Below are 22999 nucleotides of genomic sequence, written 5' to 3' on the forward strand. Positions count from 1 at the left end.
GGGAACAGGAAAAAGGGCATTGCAGACGTACTGAGATTCATTTCCTCACTGTCTCAAGCAAGGTGTTGGGTTTATCCAGATTTGGGGGCTGGAGGAGAAGATTATATTGCCTGTGGAGAACATACTTGCTAAAGATGACTCCAAGGCCTTTTCTGAGCCTTTTCATTCTGTCTGTCTGCTCAGAGTTGCCCTGCAGCTTGGAAATGAAGTTGTTCAGGAGGGCCAAGCAGAGCAAAAAGCAAGGACCCACTGGGATGTGGCAAGACACTGGAAACAAAGTGGTGTCTTTGGTGATCTTTACCAGATGACCTATTCTTGCTCCTCCCATAATGCCCATGGTGTGTGGTTTATAAACTGTTTTTGCTTTCCCCGCAGGCCAAGACGACTGGAATGGGACCAGGCCGTCGCTGAAGGCCCCTCCAGCTAGGCCGGTGAAGGGAGCATACAGAGAGCACCCATATGGACGTTATTAAAAACAAACATGAGGGGAAAATATCAGTTATGAGCAAAGTTGTTACTGATTTCTTGTATCTCCCAGGATTCCTGTTGCTTTACCCACAACAGACAAGTAATTGTCTAAGTGTTTTTCTTCGTGGGTCCCCTTCTTTCCCCACCTTACTCCATTCTTAACTCTGCATTCTGGCTTCTGTATGTAGTATTTTAAAATGAGTTAAAATAGATTTAGGAATATCGAATTAATTTTTTAAGTGTGTAGATGCTTTTTTCTTTGTTGTTTAAATATAAACAGAAATGTACCTTTTATAATAAAAAAAAAGTTGAGTAAAAAAAAAAAACCACAAACCTGTTAGTTTCAAAAGTGACATTGCTTGCTTAAAGGTTCTGAAGTTTAAGGCTTGTTAACTTTCTCTTAGTTTTGATTTGAGGCATCCCGTAAAGTTGTAGTTGCAGAATCCCAAACTAGGCTACATTTCAAAATTCAGGGCTGTTTAAGATTTAAAATCACAACGTTAACGGCAGTAGGTGCCACCATGTAAAAGTGAGCTCAGACGTCTCTAAAAATGTTTCCTTTAAAAGCACATGGCGGTTGAATCTTAAGGTTAAATTTTAATATGAAAGATCCTCATGAATTAAATAGTTGATGCAATTTTTAACGTTAATTGATTTAAAACAACAACAACAACAAAATTAGGTTTGTAAAACTGACTTTTTCATTATGTGGGTTTTGAAATCTAGCCCCAGACATACAGTGTTGAGAGATACTTAGTGGGGAGCAGGTTTTGAAGAGGTGAATTTGGGGAGAGGGGCTAGCCACCTGGATTGAATTTGATGCAGAGCTTTTTAGCCATGAAAAATCTTTCAGTGATAGCACTAATAATTTAAAATTTCAGTATTTAAAAAGACAAAGTGTTTTGTCCATCTGAGGTTCTGCACTCCATGAAAAGCTCACTTGGACACTGGAACCAAAAGCTGACGATTTTTTTAAGTGACGGTTGTCAATATTGAACTGTTTCCAAGGTAGTTAGTCAAGTATGTCTCAACACTAGCATGATATAAAAAGGGACACTGCAGCTGAATGAAAAAGGAATCAAAATCCACTTTGTACATAAGTTAAAGTCCTAATTGGATTTGTACCGTCCTCCCATTTTGTTCTTGGAAGATTAAATGCTACATGTGTAAGTCTGCCTAAATAGGTAGCTTAAACTTATGTCAAAATGTCTGCAGCAGTTTGTCAATAAAGTTTAGTCCTTTTTTAATCAAAGTAAATGTGATGAATTGTCATTTTTTTGGGTGGACAATAAAATAGTTTTCTCTTTCAAATAAACTTAAATTAACTCTAAAGTTAATGGGCTTGTTAAAAGTTGGAGATATTCTTAAAAGTGGTGGGGGGGATTTTATTTTAAGTTTACCAAAAAAAAAGTTTATCGAGTTGTTAAGTTTTAGTTTAAAAATAATCAAAGCTTTTTCACCCCCTGGAAGTTGTTTTGACAGCAGTTTTATCCCATCCTATCACAAGCTCTAATTGCTGGAGAGAAAAACCCAACTAAGCCAAAACTTGGATTGGTTTCCATACATAGGCCTCAGTGTTTAAAGTGCCAGCCACCCCATCTGCACCTCTGTAGAGCCCCTAGGTGGCCCTAAGCGTGACACCAAATAATCTCCTCGAGCTTGGAAAGGGATAGCACCTGCCTTTAGATACGGCAATTCCGCAAACCCTGGGTGCCCTTATGGGTTTCCCTTCTGATCCCAGAAATGCTGTTAACAAATCAGCTGGGCTGGGGCAGGATCTGGCATGATCGGCTGGCTCTGAACTCCCTCCTGAGAGACCAAGAGAGGAAATGATGGAATTGGTTGGCCCCGTTTCCACTCCTCTGTTAATTCTTAGGGTTCTCGTGCCTTCCCTAAAGGAGCCACCTAAACTGCTCGGGGGTGAAAAATCCTCTTGTATGGAAGTGCCAAGCTGCCTGCAGCAGTGCATGATGGACATTTTTTTTCTTTTTTAAAACACACCAACAAAAAAATGTATTTGTAGATTGTGATAAAGTGTAAATAACTGAATTTTCAACCATGGTTTGAAGTCAGCTTTCAGGGCATTATGTCTTGTTTTGATGAAAAGAGATCACTCTATACCCCCCTTTTTAAAGGAAAATTATCGCAAGAGAATCAGGATGTGTAAAGCTAACATGCATCGCAAAAAACCAAAGGTAACCTAAATGTCTGATTTTAATAGCACATATTTCTCTTTTACATAAACTGTGACAGCAACTTGCATAAACAATTCTTTAGCTGTTAATTTTAATGTTAAAACTTTGCAAAACTTGTTTAATAAAAATAGCTGTAAAAAGAAAAACCATATGCTGCCGCATAAATTAGCCATAACTCTTAATAATCCTGCCCATCACAAGTGAACTGTAATGTAACCTGGGCACAAAGTCTGACATCTTAAATGACACATTGTAAAATTTCAATGACTGTAGATTAGACCTGCTGCTCCCCAAAGTCAAGCTTTCTGCTCAGCTATTTAAAAATGTACAAGGATGAGCCCTATAGGTCCCCATATTGATATTCACAATGAAATGTTACTTAAAATTTCTTTAAAGTTGCATGTTTCTCTCCTGTAATGTGTAAACTGCATGCAGGATCTCTATCTTTTATTTTGTATGTCTTTAGAACTTCCTCTTCAAAAGGCTGATCTCTTACTTCTCCGTTTTCAGGTGATTGAAAACTCCTGAGGCATTTCCTGGAGTAGAATGGGTAGTGAAGACCCATGTCAGGTATGTTAAGGTAGCTTTCTACTGAGGATGTGGGACTTTTATCCTAACTATGAAATAGTTTTGCCAGGAGGTGGCCTGGAACATAATCCGTGGGCAGGTCTTTCTTGCCTGTCATCTCTACCATATTTACAACACGGTCGTGTTCATATGTTGGTTTACAGTCCATATTGAATTTACTTGTGATGATTGTAGTGTCAACTTCCATCTGTTGAATCCTACCCTATCCTGTCAATAACCTAATGGAACAGTGTTTCGTTTGACGTTCACTTGTTGTAAGCAGCAAAGTGACCGGTTGATGTAAATAAAAGGGAATTTATTAGAACGATGTTAAGGACTTGGAGATTTAGTGTGAAGGCTGGAAAAATCTGGCATGGGAACCAGATTGGCTGCAGAGAACTGGGACAGCAGTGATAGACCACAGGAATGTTCTTGGAGCCAGGACTAGCTGTTTAGGTGTTGTTGCTAGAATGAACGAGTTCTAGCCGTTTGCTTTCTTTTTCCCTTGAGATTCAAGTTCGAGGGAGGGAATGTCAGACTGTATTAGCTTAAGTCACATGTTCATACTTTACCAGGATGTGTTAAGAAAAAACTAATTCCTCCAAAGGAAGTCAGGGTGTTATTAGGAAAAGGGAATGGATACTGGACAGACAGACAACAATTGTCCAGTATTATGTGTGTATTACAGAAGTGACTGAGACTTAAATGAGGTTAAGTAACTTCCTGGGGTCACATAATTAGTATAGTTGGCTAGTAATTGAGCCCAGGTTTGTAGTCAGAACCTAACACTTTTACTATCCACGTTATATCAGTTTTAATCTAAGGAAGGGGTATTTCTCACCCTTAGGAGACACTCTGAAAGGGATAGTGGGGCATAGTAGAGAGGGCATGAGACCTAAGAATTGAATCGACAACTTTTCTTTGTTTAGTGACCTAAAACCACTTATTTCCACGTCTAGGAAGGAAGATAGTGATAATGTACACCTTACAGTGGTCAGCAGACTGAACGAGTTTTACTATATATAAGGCCAACCAATTCGGTGTCCTATAAATAGTAAATATTAGTGTTCCTTCTCTAAGAAGCCCCCTGATTTGGTTAGGTGGGGGCTGCTGATTGAAGCCACCCAGGAACTGACTGGATGATCTTTCCCTCTGCCCCTGGGTGAGTTGTTACGGTTAGGAGAACACCAAAAGGAAAAGACCAAACTAGGGAGAGGTCAAAGGCACAGGCAACCTTTATCGGTAAAATTTCCCTTCTTGAAGATGGTGTCCTCCCAACCTGCCTCTCCCAGGAGCCTCTCAGATGTGGAGACTTTAAAGAGGACCGTGTGTATTGAGCACGGAAGTCCTAGGTTTGATATGGATTACATGAATGGCAAAGCAATTTTAGAGGAAAGTCCCTGAATGCAGAGAATTAGTTCCAACTCTTCTAGGGTAGTCTGAAGAGCAGAATTTGGGGGATGCTTCTTTCTTCACTCGGCCTGTAATTTGCACCTGGAAAAACAGGTTTTATTGTTGGCAGACCCAGGTCTGCCAGTGATCTGCCTTTTATGAATGTGGAGCTTAGTCAGTTGGTCCCAGTATTTTCTATGGGGTTCTGTCACTACCAATGAATGTTTATTACAGTCCTGGAAGCTTTAGAGCCAAGACTGGAGACCTGTCCTAACTCTGCCTCATCATAGCCTTGGTCTTTGTTTTGACAGAACCAAACCCTTAATCCCTCTCTGGGCTTCATTTCTTTATCATCAAATGAAGTTGATAATAGTAGCTAACATTACTGTGGTACTATCCTAAGTAGCTAATAAGGACGATCTCATTTGGTCTTCTCTACCTTTTCTCTTAATTAATACAAAATTCGTATAATTTAAAATTTACCTTTTTAACTGTCTTAAAGTGTACAGTTTGGTGACTTTTAGAATATTCACAGTGCTGAGCAACCATCATCACTATTTAATTCCAGAAAATTCCCACTACCCCAAAAAGAAATCCCATACCTGTTAGCAGTCACTCCCAATTCCCTTCTCTCCCCAGCCCCTGGCAACCACTAACCTACTTTCTGTTTCTATAGAGTTGTATAATATGTGCCTTTTGTGATAGGCTTCTCTCACTTTGCATAAAGTTTTCAAGGATCATCCTTGTTGTGGCACGCATCAGTAAACGTATTACTTCCAAAAGCAACCCATCAACCCATCTCATTTAAGACAGCTCCAAGTATTAGAAGTTATCCCGCATTTTAAATGAGTCACTCCAGTAACTTGAAGTGGTTCTACCTTGGATCGTGTCAAGCATTTGAAGTCCATTTTCAGTCATGTTTCTTTTCCAGCTCCAGAAATTTTTTTTGTTGGATTTGCTAGATCTGATTTTCCAGAAAAACTAGAAATTTGGATTTTACATGCCAGCGGTTGTTTCGTGTATGCTCTGATTAGTATTAGTCCCTGTAAAACCTCTGTAGCAAGCCAAATGCTGCCTGTATGCAGCCTAACAGCCTGCAGCCTCTTGTTAGCTTCTGTTACTACAGATTAAAAGACACATTAGGGGGCGCCTGGGTGGCTCAGTGGGTTAAGCCTCTGCCTTCGGCTCAGGTCATGATCTCAGGGTCCTGGGATCAAGCCCCGCATTGGGCTCTCTGCTCAGCGGGGAGGCTGCTTCCCAGCTCTCTCTCTGCCTGCCTCTCTGCCTACTTGTGATCTCTGTCTGTCAAATAAATAAAATCTTAAAAAAAAAAAAAATACTGAGATACAATCATAACCATACGATTCACCCATTTTAAAGTACACAATTCAGGAGCGCCTGGGTGGCTCGGTTGGTTAAGTGTCTGCCTTTGGCTCAGGTCATGATCCTGGGGTCTTTGGATTGAGCCCCACATTCTCAGGCTCCCTCCTGAGCAGTGAGTTTGTTTCTCCTTCTCCTTCTGCCCTCTCCCTTCATCCCTACCCCCCAGCTTGTGCTTGCTTGCTCTCATGCACTCTCTCCCTCTCAAATAAAATCTTAAAATATATATATATATACAATCTAGTGGCTTTTAATAGATATAAAATTATATCATCATGACCACCATCTATTTGAGAACATGTTTCTCACCTCCAGAAAAGAATTCCCATGCACTTCAGCCATCTCCCCCAGTCCCCTTACCTTCTCTGGCCCTGATCAGCCACTTATCTTCTTCTACCTCTGTTGACTTGCCTGTTCTGGACATTTCATATAAATGGAATCCTACAACCTATGGGCTCTTTTTCGACTTTCTTCTGTTACTTGGCGTCACGTCTCCAAATTCCATCCATGTTGTAACATGTGTCAGTACTTCATTCCTTTTATTGTCAAATACCGTTTCATCATATGCATTTTTTCGGTCCACTCACCCACTGATGGACATTGCTGGGTTGTTTCTGCTTTTTGGCTGTAATGAAAAATACTGTTAGGAGCATTCGTGTACAAGTGTTTTTGTGGACATAAGTTTTCAGTTTCTTGGACGTGCACCTAATCGGAGAGGAGCTGCTGGGTCAGACAGCAGTTCAGTGCTCAGCTGTTGGAGGACTGCCAGACTCTTCCTGTAGAGGCTGCACCATTCCCACCAGCCTCATTCCTCCATATCCCCACCAACACCTGTGCTGTTCTGCTTTGTTTACTGTAGCCATCCTACCGGGTGTGAAGTGGCGTCTCTTGGTGCTTTTGATTTGCACTTTCCTGATGACTAGTGTCCTGATCCACTATCTGTGTATCTTCTGTGGAAAAATGTTCGTTTAAATCTCCTGTCAATTCAAATTGAATTATTTGTCTTTTTACTATTAAATTGTAAGCTCTTTATATGGTCTGGTGTGAGACCCTTGTCAGATAATTTGCAAGTATTTTGTTCCATTCCATGGGCTATCTTCTTATTTTCTTCGAGACACAAAAATTCCATTTTGATGAAGCCCAGTTTATTTTCTTTTGTTGCTTGTGCTTTTGCTGTTAGATAAGAAGCCATTGTCTCATTCAGGGTCCTGAAAATTTATACCTATCTCCTTCTAACACTCCTGTTGTTTCAATTCTTAAATTTAGGCCTGTGACCCATTTTGCATTAACTTTTGCATATGGTGTGAGGTCAGAGTTTCATATTCATTCTTCTGCCTGTGGATATCCAGTTGTCCCACCATCATTTATTAAAAAGAGACTGTTTGGGGGGTGTCTGGGTAGCTCAGCTGGTTGGACATCTGAATGTGTATTTTGGCTTGGATCATAATCCTGGGGGTCGTGGGACTGAGCCCCACGTTGGGCTACATGCTCAGCAGGGAATCTGCTTGAGTTTCTCTCCTTCTGCCCCTCCCCCTGCTCTCACCTGCGTTCATGTACACACACACACACATCCTCTCTCCCCCTCCAAAATATAAATCTTTTTTAAAAAAATATTTTTATTTTTGTTTATTTGACAGACAGAGATCACAAGTAGGCAGATAGGCAGGCAGAGAGAGGGGAGGGGGAGAAGCAGGCTCCCTGCTGAGCAGAGAGCCCGATGTGGGGCTTGATCCCAGCATCCTGGGATCATGACCTGAGCCGAAGGCAGAGGCTTTAACCCACTGAGCCACCCAGGCACCCCCCAAAAATAAATCTCCAAAAAAAAAACTTCAAAAAACTTGTTTCCCCATTAAATGATCTTGGCGCCTTTATCCATATTGGCACACTAATTAACCACAGAGGTATAGATCTACCTTTTGAAGTAGGTATTACTTAAAAGTGATTAATGTAATTTCTGGCATGTAGCAGCTATTCACTGATAAGGAATAGCTGACCGGATTGTTTGGGCACCACTAACATCTGGTGTAAGTGATGGGACTAGGATTTGGTCCCACTTACGAGTATCTCCAAACCACATCTTTACCCTGTGCTCACACTGCAGGCTGCGAGAGTGGAAAGGAGGCTTGCTGTTCTAGCTGCCATGCCTGGCCATCTGCAGTTCCTCAGAAGCTTCGAGGCTGAGCTGCACATGCCTTTTCCCCCACTGTCAGCTCCTCTCTCCATCTCCCTCCAGGATTTCTGTGGAATCTCCAGGGTGCTCCTGGCAATGACTATTGCTGCTAAGGGAACAACTTCACCATCTCTTACCTAGGGATATGATAGTTTCTCAAGAAGCCTCAGGGTTTGTCCCCTCTTGCTTTCACTCCCACCACTTCCCACCCCCTGCCTCAAGCTAAGAATGAAGGTAAGAATGCTTCAGCAGCTGCTAGGGCTTTCCAGCCACTAAGGATGAAACAGATTTGGACTGTGTTTTGTTTCAGGAACAGCAGCCTAAGAGTTGGGCCTGAAAAACCTTCTTGTCCATACTTGCAGAGATCTACTGTACCGTGTGAATAGGGGGATAGAGGTTGTAGTAGTTGATGTTCTGGTCATGTTTTTGAAACTGAAGTACTCCCTGCTGGTCTCAAACCCCGAAGGTCTATGTCCCTCAAGGCTTTGCCCAAAGATTGTACTGGAATTGGATTGCACGAGGCAGAACATGGGCTCCCTCTTTCTTGATAGATTTTTGTGCTGTGTGAACCCATGCAAGCAGCTGTTTGCTGACAGTGTTACTGCTAAGTAGTCATTTAAATTTTCTTCCATCTTTCCCCATTCATTGATCTTGACCCCACTTTGTAAAAGGAGGAGGAAGAGACATAGGGAAAATAGGCAGCTCTGCCTGGCTAAGGGAGGAGAGAACTGAATTTGCATGCCTACTGTGTGTCCCTGTTTTTGTAAAGGAGGCAGCTGATCCTAGGAGAGGTGAAGTAATGTACCACAGTCACATAGCAAGTTGTGGGGTGTCCCTGGCAACATTTTTGTGTACTGGAGTCCATTCTCTATGCTAAAAGCATGCTGCTTCCAGAAGATAACACCGTATTTCATTGGCACTGAGGTCATTTATTATGAGATGTATGAAGTACTGCAAAGAAAAAAAAATGTTGCCAATAAACCTACACGGTAGTTTGTTTTCATATCAAGTGTAAAATGCATCCTGATTTGGGGGATGTTAAAATCTGAAAAATACGTATTTTAACTACTATTGTGTTTTGTCAGTTCTAACACGGATTCTTTACTATGTGCCATTCTCTGTCTTCTCCACTTGTAAAGTAGCTATTATTGTCCCATCTTTACACAATGATGAAACTGAGGCCGAGAAAATCAAATAATTTACCCAAGGTCATGCAGCTGTTAAGTAGCTGAGCCGGGACCGAAGCTCAGGCAGTCTGATTTCAGAGTCTGTGATCAGTCTCAACTACAGGATTATGCCAGAGTGTAGAAGGAATTTTACCTGTCAGCCAGAACCATTTCAAGGAGCTTGTACAGCCATTCTCTGTCCTGGAAGTATTCCTTCTGCAGGAATATTACTGCTAGTACAATGAACATTTGCTGGTTGTTCTGGGTCATGGGTCTCTATCAGCTCATAATGTTCACCTTCCAAAAACTCAGTCTAATGGGAGAGAGTAAGCCTTCAGTAGTTCAGTAGTGTGTGGTTGTGCCCTGTTGCTGTACTTAATACCAGTGGCCTGGGGGAACTGTCGAGAAGGTTTAGGAAGCACCAGGCAGACAGATTAACACAGCATCTTATTATGGCTTTAAACAGACTAATGTCAACACTGCCACCTCCGGGGTTAGTTTCACAATCTTTAGAGCCTTAGGCGAGCTACTACCTTCCCCAGGACTGTTTCATCATCTGTAAAATGGGAGATTATCATTTCTGTCACAACATTGTGACAGAATGTAAAGATTGAATGAATTCAGTTGAATGAAAGACATTCTGCCTAACCTGTAGTAAGCACCCAGTAAATGTTAATCTATCAATAGAGGCTGGAAGAGAGGTGAGTGCCCATTTTGAAAAGCTAAATGTTAAGCAAAGTACTTGAACTTGACGCTGAAGTTAAGGGAGCTATTGAAGGCCTTGAACATGAGAGTGACTCGGACACACCTGTGTTTGCCATTGTGCGAGCAAGATAGGGAAGGAGGGAAGAAGCAGAAGAGCAGAACCTTCCATAAAGTGGCTCCACTCCTGTGGGAGAGCGGAGGGGATATTCTCCCAGCACCTTGCCTGCCTTCTGCTCCCCCCTTGCCTGAAGACCTTTTGGTTCTAACCTTTTTTAGAAAGAATAGTCCTCTCTCTCAGAAATTTGGGCTATTTGAGGGTGGGACTTTAGGCCTTTGTCATATGTTAAGGGAGATTTCTCACCTCCTGCCCCTTTAACCCACCCTCTACACTGGAGACCAGAACCTGGAGTTTCCTCTGCTAGAAAATTTGCTCTTAAGGAATTGTTAAACATGGTGTGGCTTCCCCTCAATGCCAGAAGTCTCTGTCTTCATTTTGAGCTCTTAATTCTGTGCTAATTCCACTGGAATTATATGCAGATGCAGTGACCCATTTAATTTCACAGACCAACCCTGTGAGGCGGGGATTATCCTGGGAAACTGGCAAGTCCTGGTTAGGATGACCACAGGGCCCAAGAGCAGGAGTTCAGACCCAAGTCTCCACCCTCCCTTAACTGCCTCCTGGTCTCTTCTCTCTACCTACAGTGGCCACCAGAAGATCAGCTTACACTGAAAGTAGTTCCCAGCTTTGGTGCACAGGATGGGTACCCCTTTCTGCGTTTTCACATTCCTGAAATTAAGAGAAAGAGATGCTTATGAGCCCTCCCTTTCTCTCTCCAGAACCTTCATGTACCTCTTGCTCTCTGGATTAATAGTCATTACATGTTTAAAGCTAGCAAGCACCTGATGAATATTTAATAGCCTGAGCAGACAGGCTGGATACAGCTGTCTGAGACAGCAGCTGTTGGGGGGAAGGGAAGGAAGTGCACTGCCCCACCTAACTACTTGTTCTTTTGTTCCCTGAGCCAGCCCTTGTAGGCCCCTTAGGAGCAAAAGCCAGTGGTAAGCACTGCACCCTAGTCCTGTCCTGGTCTGATTGCTCCCTGGGCTTCCAAGGAGGCTGCCTTCAGGCAGCAGACCAAACCTTTTTAGGGGTAATGACCAGATAAATTCACTGACCTCTAAAGTCAATTTTCTGGGGCACCTGGGTAGCTCAGTTGGTTGGGCATCCTACTTTTGGTTTCAGCTCGGGTCATGAGATCAAGCCCCCTATTGGGCTCCAAGCTTGGTGGGGAATCCACTTGAGATTCTCTCTTTCTTGTTCTCCCCTCCCCCCCAAATAAAACTTAAAAAAAAAAAAAAAATGAACAAGGGGCGCCTGGGTGGCTCAGTCGGTTAAAACGCTGCCTTCGGGCTCAGGTCATGATCCCAGGGTCCTGGGATCGAGCCCCACATCGGGCTCTATGCTCAGCAGGGAGCCTGCTTCTCCCCACCCCTCTCTCTCTGCTTGCCTCTCTGCCTACTCGTGATCTCTGTCTGTCAAATAAATAAATAAAATCTTTTAAAAAAAATGAAAAAAATCAATTTTCTGACCCTGGGCTAAATATCTCTGTAACCTCTTCTAGCATTGGGGCTGAGGACATGCTCTCAGCCAGTGTTCTGCCAACCATATCTCTCTATTCTAAGAGGAGAGAGAGACTCCTATCTGGAAGGGACTTGAATTTCATAACCATGTTGCTGGGGTTTAGCTTCTTGACAACTGCAAACTGCAGCAGCTTCTCGGCAGGAGATACACTGCTGCGGTAAGTGTCTTTGGCTGCTGTCTCAGGCAAGAGATGGGCAGGTAGGAGTTCCGGATAGGAACACGAGCTCTCCCGTGCTTTTCCCCCCCCTAGACCTAGGGAGCTTGTCACTTCAAGGAGGCCTTGTCAGTTCCAGGGCAAACCTGGGGAGGACATGGGGATTCCTGAAAAAAGGCAACTTACTTGAGAGGTTTCCAGGCAGAGTACGAGGCACAGCCAGGCTGTCAGCCCAGATCAGTCACTTAAGTAAAACACTTTGCCAGAAACTGGGAGACTACTCCTGTTCCTAAAACTGCATTAAGATGCCTGAATTAGGGGCGCCTGGGTGGCTCAGTGGGTTAAGCCTCTGCCTTCAGCTCAGGTCATGATCCCAGGGTCCTGGGATTGAGCCCCACATTGTGCTCTCTGCTCCAGGGAGCCTGCTTTCCTTCCTCTCTCTGCCTGTCTCTCTGCCTACTTGTGATCTCTGTCAAATAAATAAATAAAATCTTAAAAAAAAAAAAAAAGGGGGCGCATGGGTGGCTCAGTGGGTTAAAGCCTCTGCTTTCGGCTCAGGTCATGATCCCAGGGTCCTGGGATCGAGCCCCGCATCGGGCTCTCTGCTCAACGGGGAGCCTGCTTCCTCCTATCTCTCTGCCTGCCTCTCTGACTACTTGTGATCTCAGTCTGTCAAATAAATAAAACCTTTAAAAAAAAAAAAAAAAAAAGATGCCTGAATTAGCTGTTCCCTTGTCATCCTCTGGAGCCTACTTAGTCCACCTCAGTCTCTTCCTCCCAGACACTGTGGTGTGAGAACTTGAGATAGAAGAGTTTGGGTTCAGAGAGAGTGAATTCCTCCTAGGGGGTGTTGGCTCCTGCAGCCTTCATGCTTCTCATTCGTGGCCCAGCTTTAGGTATAGCACGGGTGCTCCCCATCTCTCAGGCTCTCTGAGGTTGGAGTTCAGAAACTCACTCACATCTGCCTTTGAGAAAGAAATACCTATGCTCTGATAGGATTCATCCTAAGCTTCTCTGCAGAGGTCAGTGTAAATGCTTCCTTTCATTCATTTTATTTTTTTAGATTCATTTATTTGCAAGAGACAGAGTGTGAGCAGGGGGAGGGGCAGAGGAGCAGACTCCCCATTGAGCACAGAGCCTGACACTGGGCTCTGTCCCATGACCTTGAGGTCATGACCTGAGACAAAAATCAAGAATCAGCTGCTCAAACAACTGAGCAAGCCAGGCGCCCGTTTTATTAAGCACATTGACTAATACATATCAGAACACCGACTGTGTGCTAGACACTGGAGATTCAGTGGCAAATAAGGTAAAATTGGTCCTTGACTTCACGGAGCTTGTATTTGAGGAAACAGACACTAAACAGATGTTAGTCTCATAAATAACAGATATCATTTCAGTTGTGTTAAGTGCTATGAAAGAAAGGAACAGAGTACTGTGAGGTCAGACACCAGGCAGCCCAGCCTAACCCAGGGGTTCTCTTTGAGGAAATGATGTTTAAGTTGACATCTAAAGGAAGAGTTAGCTAGACACAGAGTGTTTGAGATGGTCTGGGGCAAGGACACAAAACATGTTCTAGGCAGAAGGTGGGACTGAGGCAGGTTCAAGGTGAGGTAGGAGCCTGGACCTTATTCTGAGGTCAATACTGAAGACCACTGAATCCAGGAGTAAGGTGGAGGGAACAACATGATTAAATTTAAACTTCACTTGCTCCTGAGTGGAAAATAGATTATGGATTATGAGGACCTGTTAGCAAACTTTGTGTTAGTCCAGACAAGAAATGAGGAAGACCTGTAGTAAGCAGAGAAGTGAATGGATCTGAGGACTTTTCAGAGCTATGACAAACATAATTTGGTGCCTGATTAGATGTGGGAGAAGAGGGCATGAGCAAGGAGGGCTCCACATTACTGGCTGGAACAGCTGGCAGAATGGGGGTGCCATGTTTTACAAGAATGGGGGAACTGCCACAGACTTCGGCATGTGCTCCAGGCGTCACATGTGTGTCTCCTGCAGATAACCCTGAGTATTTAGGGCTGGGACGAACCCCTCAGAAGGCCAGAGGAGCTGCCCCCTGCCCCAAGCCTAGGATTGAGGTGCTATTAATAGCTTTAAGACGATGAGTTTTTCCTCATTCGCTTTCCTCCAAAGGCTTTTTTTTTTTCTTTAAAGATTTAATTTATTTATAAAAAAGAAAAAAAATAAATTGAGAGCAAAATAAAGATTTTATTTATTTACTTTAGAGAGAGAGCACAAGTGGTGGGGTTGGGGGGCAGAGAGAGAGGGAAAAGCAAACAACCTGCTGAGCAGGGAGCCCAGTGCGGGGCTCAATCCCAGGACCCCTTGGACCATGACCTGAGTCAAAGGTAGATGCTTAACCAACTGAGCCACCCAGGTGCCCCTCCTCCAAAGGCTTTAAAGCTCTTTATCTTTTCACATCTCTTGAGAGGACAGAAATCATTTTCCCTTTCATACAGCCGGAGGCCCCAAAGCATGTATAGCTAAAGGCCTCAGTGGCTTTGTTGATTCTGCTCTGGATCACTCAGCTTAAGCATGGCTAAAGATGGGAGGTATATGGGGCGCCTGGGTGGCTCAGTGGGTTAAGCCGCTGCCTTCGGCTCAGGTCATGATCTCAGGGTCCTGGGATCGAGTCCCGCATCGGGCTCTCTGCTCAGCAGGGAGCCTGCTTCCTCCTCTCTCTCTGCCTGCCTCTCTGCCTACTTGTGTTCTGTCAAATAAATAAAAATAAAAATAAAAAAAAAAAAGATGGGAGGTATATGAAGTGAGAATCCATTCTCGTTGCCTGACCAATAGCAAAAAAAAGACCGCTCTTAGGCTGTGGACGTCTTTTGCCTACCCATCTGTGCGCCTAGAAACCTGTACAGAATGAGATAACTAGAGTTGTGCTGTGGGATGGGGAGATGATAAAGGGGGGACACCCTGGCCAAATGGGAGGCTAGGAAGCCCCCCAATAGGGTAGCTTTGTGTCTAATTTTCTACCTGTGTCTTTGCAGTGATCAGAGGACTCCGGAAACCAGGAGAGCTGCCTGCTGTGTCAAGGCTGGCCTGAGGGCATTTGCTGAGCACAGAGACACCCAGGAGAGATCAACAGTCTTTTCCCACTCCACCTCTTGATCTGTCTGATTTGCACACAGAAAGCCAGCCAGGATCCCCTAAGAGAGTCTCTAGGCCCACAATGGAGTCCTCAGGGCTGCAGGGAGCTGTGATGCTAACAATTTAACCTGCTGAGGACTTTAAAGAGTTGAAGGGGACTAATAGTACCCAAGCACAGCCTCCTAGATCTGAATAAACCTGCATCTCCCACTGTGTCACTCCCATTTTGCCTGCTTCCCCCAAGCCTCCTGCAGAACCGGCTGGAACACACTTCTTACTTCCCGCCCTTCCCGCAGGAATAACCACACCTGTGCCGTGGGTACCAGCCCAGCAGCCCTTGGGCACCTCCAGAGTTCTCCCAGGACAACGCTGGTTGTCACCCCTGGTAAAGGCAGAGGAAAGTCAAGTGAGAAGGTTTATTTACTTTGAACAAGTTATTTAACCTCTGAGCCTATTTTTCTCTTCATTTTTGATGACTAACCTTGTCCAAAACGCTCTTGAAGGGTAGGGCTTTCCGACTTCACCTCTGTGCTATATCCCTTCCCCAAAAAAACACCTGGTACTAAGGAGTTAAATAAAAGATTTGGTCAAGTGAAGAATGGTCCCACTCTGGTAGCTTCTGTCACCTTTGGGAAAGAGACAAAGGCCCCTTGTCTAGCTCCTACTCTTCTTCCAACTACACTGAGCTAGCTGGTTGTCCTAACATGTCCTCTCGAAGGACTAGAAAGTCAGCCTTTGATCGACTTCCAGTTTCCTGCGGCCTCTGTCCAGGCTGGTTTCATACTGAGCTTCCTGAGAGGTTGTCTGATATTATACTCTTCCTTTAATAAAATAACTCTTCTGGTCATTTTTCCCAACAAGGGGACCAGGAGAAGGGCTGAGTTTGGGAAGAGAGAGAGACTGTCTGTGCTTTAACAGTTCCCCGGGCAGTCTAATGAGCTTGGATGCATTCTTAGCAGGAGAAGGATGTTGAAATCAGCTGATTTACTCTGGGCAAGTTATTAAACACCTGAGCCCATTTTTCTCTTCATTATTCATTATTATAAATAATAGCTAATAATTTATTAAGTGCTTAGTAAGTACCAGGCATTCTGTCAGGCGAGTATATGCACAATTTCACTTAATCCTCCAATCCTTGATACTTGAGAGATGAGGAAACGGAAGCTCCAGAGGATAAATAACTTGTATAAGGCTAAAAGAAGAAAATATCAGACTTCATAGTCCCGCTTTTTCACCTGTTTGTACCTCTCACCACCGCAAGTTGAAACAGGAAAGCATTTGTGTGAGAAACTTGTATATGGTGACAAACCTTATCCAGGTTCACCCCCAGACAGAGAAGGTTCCTGTACCCAAACCAGGAGAGTCCCAGGCAAACTGAGATGCATGTCAACTTGTTTGCAGTGACACTCCTGGTCCAGAGCTGGCCACCGAGGCTGCAACTTCCTTGGCTTCATGGTCTCTTAGGCCTCCCCTTATGGCTCCGAGTTCCCTTATCTAGGGTCTGAGGACTTGCTTCAGGTCTGCAGGCAGGGAGGAGTGTGGCACAGGGACTTCGGGATCCAGATGGCATCTGAATGATAAACGGCAGCGCAGAGCCCTGGGGGTGCTATCTGGAAAGCCAGCAGCAGTTTCCCAGGCAGCCACACCTCCACCCCCAGATGCCGGGATAGCTACTTGGGAGCCACAGAATTAACAGGAAAGCTCGCAGAGCTCAAGCCAAATCCTACGTTCAAATCCTAGCTCATCACTTGGTGTGTACTTTTCTGGGCCTGTTTACTCCTAAAAGTAGGATAATAATACTTATCCACTCAGCGGCATCTGAGAAATGAAATGGGTGTCAAACACCGAACCCGAGTCCAGAGCTGCTTAACACTGAAACTTCCTTCCTCCTCTGTTCCAGGTTGTGTTTCTTACCCAAGCCCTGTCCACCTGTCACGTCTGTCACATAACAGCCTCCTTCCTCCTCTGGTTACTGCGTGCAGCCCTAGGGATCTTCCTTTGAGAGCCCTGACCTAGTGGCCTGGGCCCACCCACCCAGCTGCCCTGCGTGTCAGTCACCTCCCCTGCAAGCAGAGAAGGGATGACATCAACCCTCCTCCCTCCCCGCCCCCCCCATCTGAAGCCTCTGAACTGTTTTGAGCCATAAATATTTTAGCTGGGCCTTTCTCTGGCTGTTGCCAGGGTGATGGGCTCTTGGGGGACTGGGGTGGGAGTGTGGAGGCAGGGCTGGCAGCCTGGGGCCCAGCAGCAGAGCCGGCTCTGGAGGGGCGGCTATGAAATCTGGCCGAGAGCCAGTGCTTTTGCTGCTGCCGTTCCGGAGGCTGTTGCTCTGTCTGCCTGCCTTCCCTTCCCTGGGCCCCTCAGAGTCGCTGCTCCTCCTTCCAGGGCCAGCTCTGCCCTTGAGGGCTACATGATCTTGGGTAAATTGCTAAGTGTCTCTGGGCCTTCATTTGGACATCTGTGTATCAGGAAAGTCCCTGCTTAACTCGGTGCCAGTAAGCAGAGAAGAGAAAGCAAAGGAGGTTTTACAAAAATCCTATGAAATACCAGGTTAGTTGTGACTGGAGAAGCTCAGCCCCATAACCGTTTCTGATAGACCCAACAGCTGGAGTCCCAGGGCAGTGTGGATGCCGCTCCAAAGACTGACTTTCAGATAGGGCCCTGCCTCTCCCATCCCCTTCTTCAGGCTGTAGCCCTGATTACTTTTCTACAGTTCCCAGTTTTAGCAGGACTCCCCAGCCTGGCTCGGGGTGTTCTAGTATGGGGTTGGGCCCAGTGACTTACGAGCAGAGTTGGTGAAAGCCTTTTTTGCTTGAGATGCAGAAACTCAGATCCCCCCAGATTAGATCTGGCCCTCATCCTCTAGCCCCCGTCCTAGAGATCTTAAATCTTAGATCTAAATGCTAGGTTGTGGCAGCATGCCTCACCCCTCCTTGGGATGCGTCTAATAAAAGAGAGCCAGAGAAGAGGCACCTGGGTCCATGCCCCATTCATACCATTAAGACTCTGGATTGGGTTCAGGATTCCACATCCCCTGCCCAACCGGGCCCACCACAATTTTCCTTTTGCGCTCAGAGCTCCGATTCCTTTGTACCAAGCTCCCTCTGGTGGTTGAGATGTGCATTGCAGGAAAATCTCAAAAGAGACTAAATTGCAGGCCACCCTGAGAGGCTGGCTGGTTTGCTTTATGCCAAGGAGAGAAGAATCCTTGTCCCCATTCCTAATGACAATCATTCCATTTTGTTTTGTTTCAAAAGAGAGAGCGTAGGGGTGGGGGCAGAGGGAGAGAGAAAAGGAGTTCTAAACAGGTTCCACACCCAGTGCAGAGCCCAACTCGGGGCTTGATGTCACAACCCTGAGAACATGACCTGAGGTGACATCAAGAGTCAGACACCTAACCGACTGAGCCACCCAGGTGCCCCTCATTCCGTTTTTTACATAGGCTATCTCTTCCACCTGTTTGCCTCTATCATTAATCACAATTCAATGACAGGAATCATCCTAATTTTACTGAGGAAACAGGCTTAGAAAAGTATAATCAAGTCCAAACTCTTCACTATATGGAGCATTCATGAACTTAACCTATTTTTTACGAAATGGACTTGCTTTCCCAGAACATAGCTTGCCTCTGGGCCTTTGCTCATGCTGTTCTCTGTATCTTCATTGCCCATTCCATCCCTGCCCAGGTACATTACCTACCCAAATCCTGTTCGTTTTTGAACACCTAAACAAGAAGTACAGTATATTCTAAAGCTTGCACTTACCATCTTTGTAATAATCAAATACTGTAAGACATGGGAAGACGAATGTCCAGATGAGTACAGGTGGGGGAGTGGCCCCGAGATGGGGAAGGTTAGACGGGGAGACTAACGTACATGTGGAAGTAAGAATGGCTCAGGAAATTAGAAGAACATGAAGACACATGGATTCTCTTTTGACACGTGTAATAAAAATCAGGTGTAAGTATTCTTGCTGGCAGAAGAAAGAGCAAAGCCCTGTGAATCTGGAAGTTACAGATGACATTTCTTCAATGACTTCAATCTTTTTTTTTTTTTTTAAGATTTTTTACTTATTATTTATATATTTTTAAGATTTTACTTATTTATTTGACAGAGATCACAAGCACAGAGGCAGACGGGGCGCGGGGGGAGCAGGCTTTCCACTGAGCAGAGAGCCCGATGTGGGGCTCAATCCCAGGACCCCAAGATCATGACCCAAGCCGAAGGCAGAGGCTTAACCCACTGAGCCACCCAGGTGCCCCAACGACTTCAGTCCTAAATTCACATTAGTTTTCTTTGTACTTCATGATAGATCTGTGTTACAATTATAGTAACTAAAACTTAAATAGCACTTACTGTGTACCAGGCCCTGTTCCAAGTACTTTCCACAGACTAATCTTCACCATGATCTCCTAAGACAGGTACTAATACTACCCTCTCTTGATACTGAGAAAACCTGAGGCACAAGGAGGTTAAGCAACTAACTCCCCATGGTCATGAAGCTTATAAGTGGTGGAGCCAGGATTTGATTCTAAGGCTGGCACAGAGAAAGTGCTCTGAATAATGACACTTAAATGTTGAAAATACTGCCTCTCATTTTCATGAATAAAACTGACACTCCGGAAAGCAGTATGTGTTTTATCCCGTGGTTTCAGCACCCCCCACTGGGTGCCACTAGAGGTCTCCGAATTCTGGTAGAAAACTACTGATAACAAAGGACAGAATTGCCAGCCGTGGCCCCAGAATAACAGGACCAAGGAAGAGATCCCAACCTGATGACACAGGGCTGGCCCAGAGCCAGTGGCATTTCCTCAAAAATTCAGACTCCTAGAAGAACCAATAGAGAGCAAGTTAGTTAGGAAATAAAGATGCAAAGAAAGGAAGGGAGGGCTCCAAGGTCATAAAACAGCTAAGACATGAGGCCACAGATCTGGAAAACAAGAATCTAACCAACATCCTGCCATCTTCTGATTCTCTTCCCCAGGGATTCTGTCGAAGGCAGATGTGAAAAAACTAGGACCCTAGATATTTCTGCTGGATACTGGGATAGACGTGTACATTGTTCTGGATTATTTCTGTTGCAGTCATCAGACACCAAACACAAACTGGCTGGTTGTAAAAGAAGAAATCCAGTTGTGCCTGGGTGGCTCAGTCAATTAAGGGTCCCACTCTTTGATTTCAGTTCAGGTCATTGTCTTGGGGTCATGGGCTTGAGCCCACTGTTGGCTCCAGGCTCAGCTGTGAGTCTGCTTAGGACTCGCTCTCTCCCTTTGCTCCTCCTGTCCCCTGCAAAAATAAGTAAATAAATGTATTTTTTTTAGGTCCACAAAGGATTCGGGTATGGCCGGATCCAGGGTTTCAAATGATGCTATCAAGACAGTGTCTACTGATTTTTTTACTTTTCTATATTTCCTTCATTGTCAAAGTTCTACCTCTCTAAAAGGTGGCAACATAGCCACCACAAGCTCTTATATCTTGCTTGCTTAGCCATCCCAGAGGGGAGGAAATTATTTCCCAACAAAGGTCTAGGATTGCATCGCATCTTATTTGGCCTGACTAGTGTCACTAAGCCCCCACCCCCAAAACCAGTCACTGCAGCCTGGAATGGCAGGGATGGAATGCTTTTATTCACCAGGCCAAGGTTACCTGCCCACATGGGAACTGCAGAGGAAGGCAGCTCCACCAGATCCTGTGGACTGAGAGCATGGGAGGGAGAGTAGTTCCCCAAGGGAAAATTGAAACATTCTAATCAGCAGGGAGAATGGATGTTGGGCAGGCAAAATCAACCTGTTCAAGGTGGGCAGGAGCCCGTGTCTAGGGGTTACATGCACAGCAGTCCATCTGAGTGGTTTTACCCTCTTACACTGGGTCACTGGGTTGTATGAATGCCCTCAAATCAGTTACGCAAACATTTCCTGAGTATTTGCCCTGCACAAGGTCCAACACCCTTCCACACAACAGACGGACAGCAAGCATGCCCCTGCGACCAGCCCCTGTAAGACAATTACCAGACCAGAGCTATTGCATTCAATTAATTGAATACTGATGTCTATTATGTGCCAAGCACTTCCCATAGGAGCGTAACAGGCCAACTCTTACTCCTCTTTCAGAAACCAGCTCTGACGTCATCTCATGAAGCCTTCTCTGGACTACCTCCCCGGTCAGAGTTACTCACCTTCCGTCCACCTCCAGACTTGGTACATACTGCTGCTGTTACCATGCTGTGCCATAATTTATTGATTCTCCTCTGTCTCTCTCAGTGATGAGTTGCACCTCGGCATCTATATTCCCTGCTGTATAACAGACGCTCAGCAATGTTTGCTGACCTGAGTTAAAATGAGTTCCCAGGAATGGCCCAGCTTTGTGCTTTTACGGATATTCCCAAAGCCATTTAGTTTTCCTTCCCAGTGACTTTCCTTTTAAGAGCCAGTTTGCCACTACCTGCACAACAGAACTAATTCTCACTTGAAGGCCCATCATATGCTAGGTAGTGGTGGGCTCTGGCAATTCAGAAATTAACAAGATATATTTCAAATTCAGTACTCTACAGAGGTCAGAATCCATTCCTGTCAGAATTTCTTTGGCCGGAAAAAGAAATCTCAGCCATGGTTTCTACACCTTGTGAGCTGGTCATTCTCCCTCTCTGGGCCTCTTTTCTCCCACAAGGGAAGGGCTGACTTGGTGTAAAACCTGTAATTTAACAGATGTATATGTGTTGAATTAAACTACACATTTCCATTTGCTTAGGCTACAAACCTTGGAGTAATACTCGGTCTTGTCTTTCTTCCACACATCTATCCAATCTGTCTACAAATCCTATTGCCTTTACCTTCAAATCCAGAATCCAACACATCTCCCTTGCTCAATCTGGTACAATCCATCAATATCTCTTGCTGCGATCATGGCCATGTCCTCTGTCTGGTCTCCCTGCTTCCACCCTTGTGCCCCTACAGTCTATTCTTACCAGCAGCCAGAGTGAGTCTTTAAAAATGAAAGTTCAAACCCTCCAATAGTTCACCATCTCATTCAGGGTAAGGAGGAGCCCTATATGGTCCATCCCTTCTCATACCCCACTCTCATGTCTGCTCCAACCAAGCTACACTGATCTTGCTGCTTCTTAAACAAACTAGCTGTGTTCATACCTGAAGGCCCTGCCACTGATTTTTTTTCCCTCTGCCTGGAATATCCCTTTTCTCTGGATATCTGTATGACTGACTCATTTCCTTCAAGTGTTTGGTCAAGTCACCTTGTCAGCGAAGCCTCCTCTGACTGTCCTGTTTAAAACTGCAACTTCCCATCCCCCTTTCCTGTTTACCTCCACAACAATCATTTCTGTCTAACATAATACAGAATTTACTAATTTTATGTCCATCTCCTCCCACTTAACTGTCCAGCTCTGTGACTATCTATTAATTAATATCTACTCGTTCGTTCAATTAATTGAATACTGATGTCTATTATGTGCCAAGCACTGTGCTAAGCCAAGGAACTACCAGGTGACTGAGACAGTTTATAGGTCTTGTAAGGGAAAAAGTCCTAACAGCCGGTAGGAATAGCTTATTTATTGAGTACTTCCTCTGTGTTAAGTGTCGGCCATGCATCTTATTAATAATGATGGCTAACATTTGTTAAAACAGACCCTGTTCTACATCCGTTATCTCATTCAACTCTCACCAGGACCTACAAGGTGACTATTAACGGCCTCAATGTAAAGACCAAGAAACAAGATTTCAAGGCTCAGAACAAGGAGAATCAGGATTCGCACTAAAGTGATAACAGGAGAAAGATTTAGAACTTAGGGTCAGCCAAACTAGGTAAAAGATTGGTTGGGGGGGGGGTCAAAGGAAAGACGGAAAGAACTCCTACGTCTGGATTAGGGGGGACTAGAGAAAAGCAAAGCCGAAAACAAAGACGAAAGCCAATTTGGGACCCGCTGAGTTTCAGGCGCCTGCGGGCCACTCCTGAATACAGTTCATCTTGGGCAGGAGCCCAGAGGCGGTTCCGGCCCCCTCCCTCGGGCCTGAGGAGATGCTGGGAGAAGGCATGCACG

At 44.8% G+C, this 22999-nt stretch overlaps 1 protein-coding gene across 2 annotated transcripts in view; it reads left to right on the forward strand.

Annotated features, from left to right (window-relative positions):
• The window catches only part of KHDRBS1 (KH RNA binding domain containing, signal transduction associated 1), a 41909-nt gene extending 26363 nt beyond the window's left edge, over positions 1-15546 (forward strand). Inside the window, exons 9-11 of one of the 2 annotated variants that reach the window (XR_198610.3) lie at positions 376-568; positions 3174-3233; positions 14851-15546. Coding sequence is in view for 1 of the 2 variants with exons in the window: in XM_004740936.3 (XP_004740993.1) it covers positions 376-473 (98 nt within the window). In the remaining variant the exon portion in view is untranslated. Of the gene's footprint in view, positions 1-375; positions 1721-3173; positions 3234-14850 lie in introns of those variants that run through there. The other variant, XM_004740936.3, reaches the window with a different exon arrangement.
• Positions 15547-22999: the final 7453 nt, after the last annotated feature.

Source organism: Mustela putorius, unplaced genomic scaffold (genome assembly GCF_011764305.1).
Source record: "Mustela putorius furo isolate JIRA1106 unplaced genomic scaffold, ASM1176430v1.1 tig00003853_pilon_pilon_pilon, whole genome shotgun sequence".
Classification (NCBI taxonomy): Eukaryota; Metazoa; Chordata; class Mammalia; order Carnivora; family Mustelidae; genus Mustela; species Mustela putorius.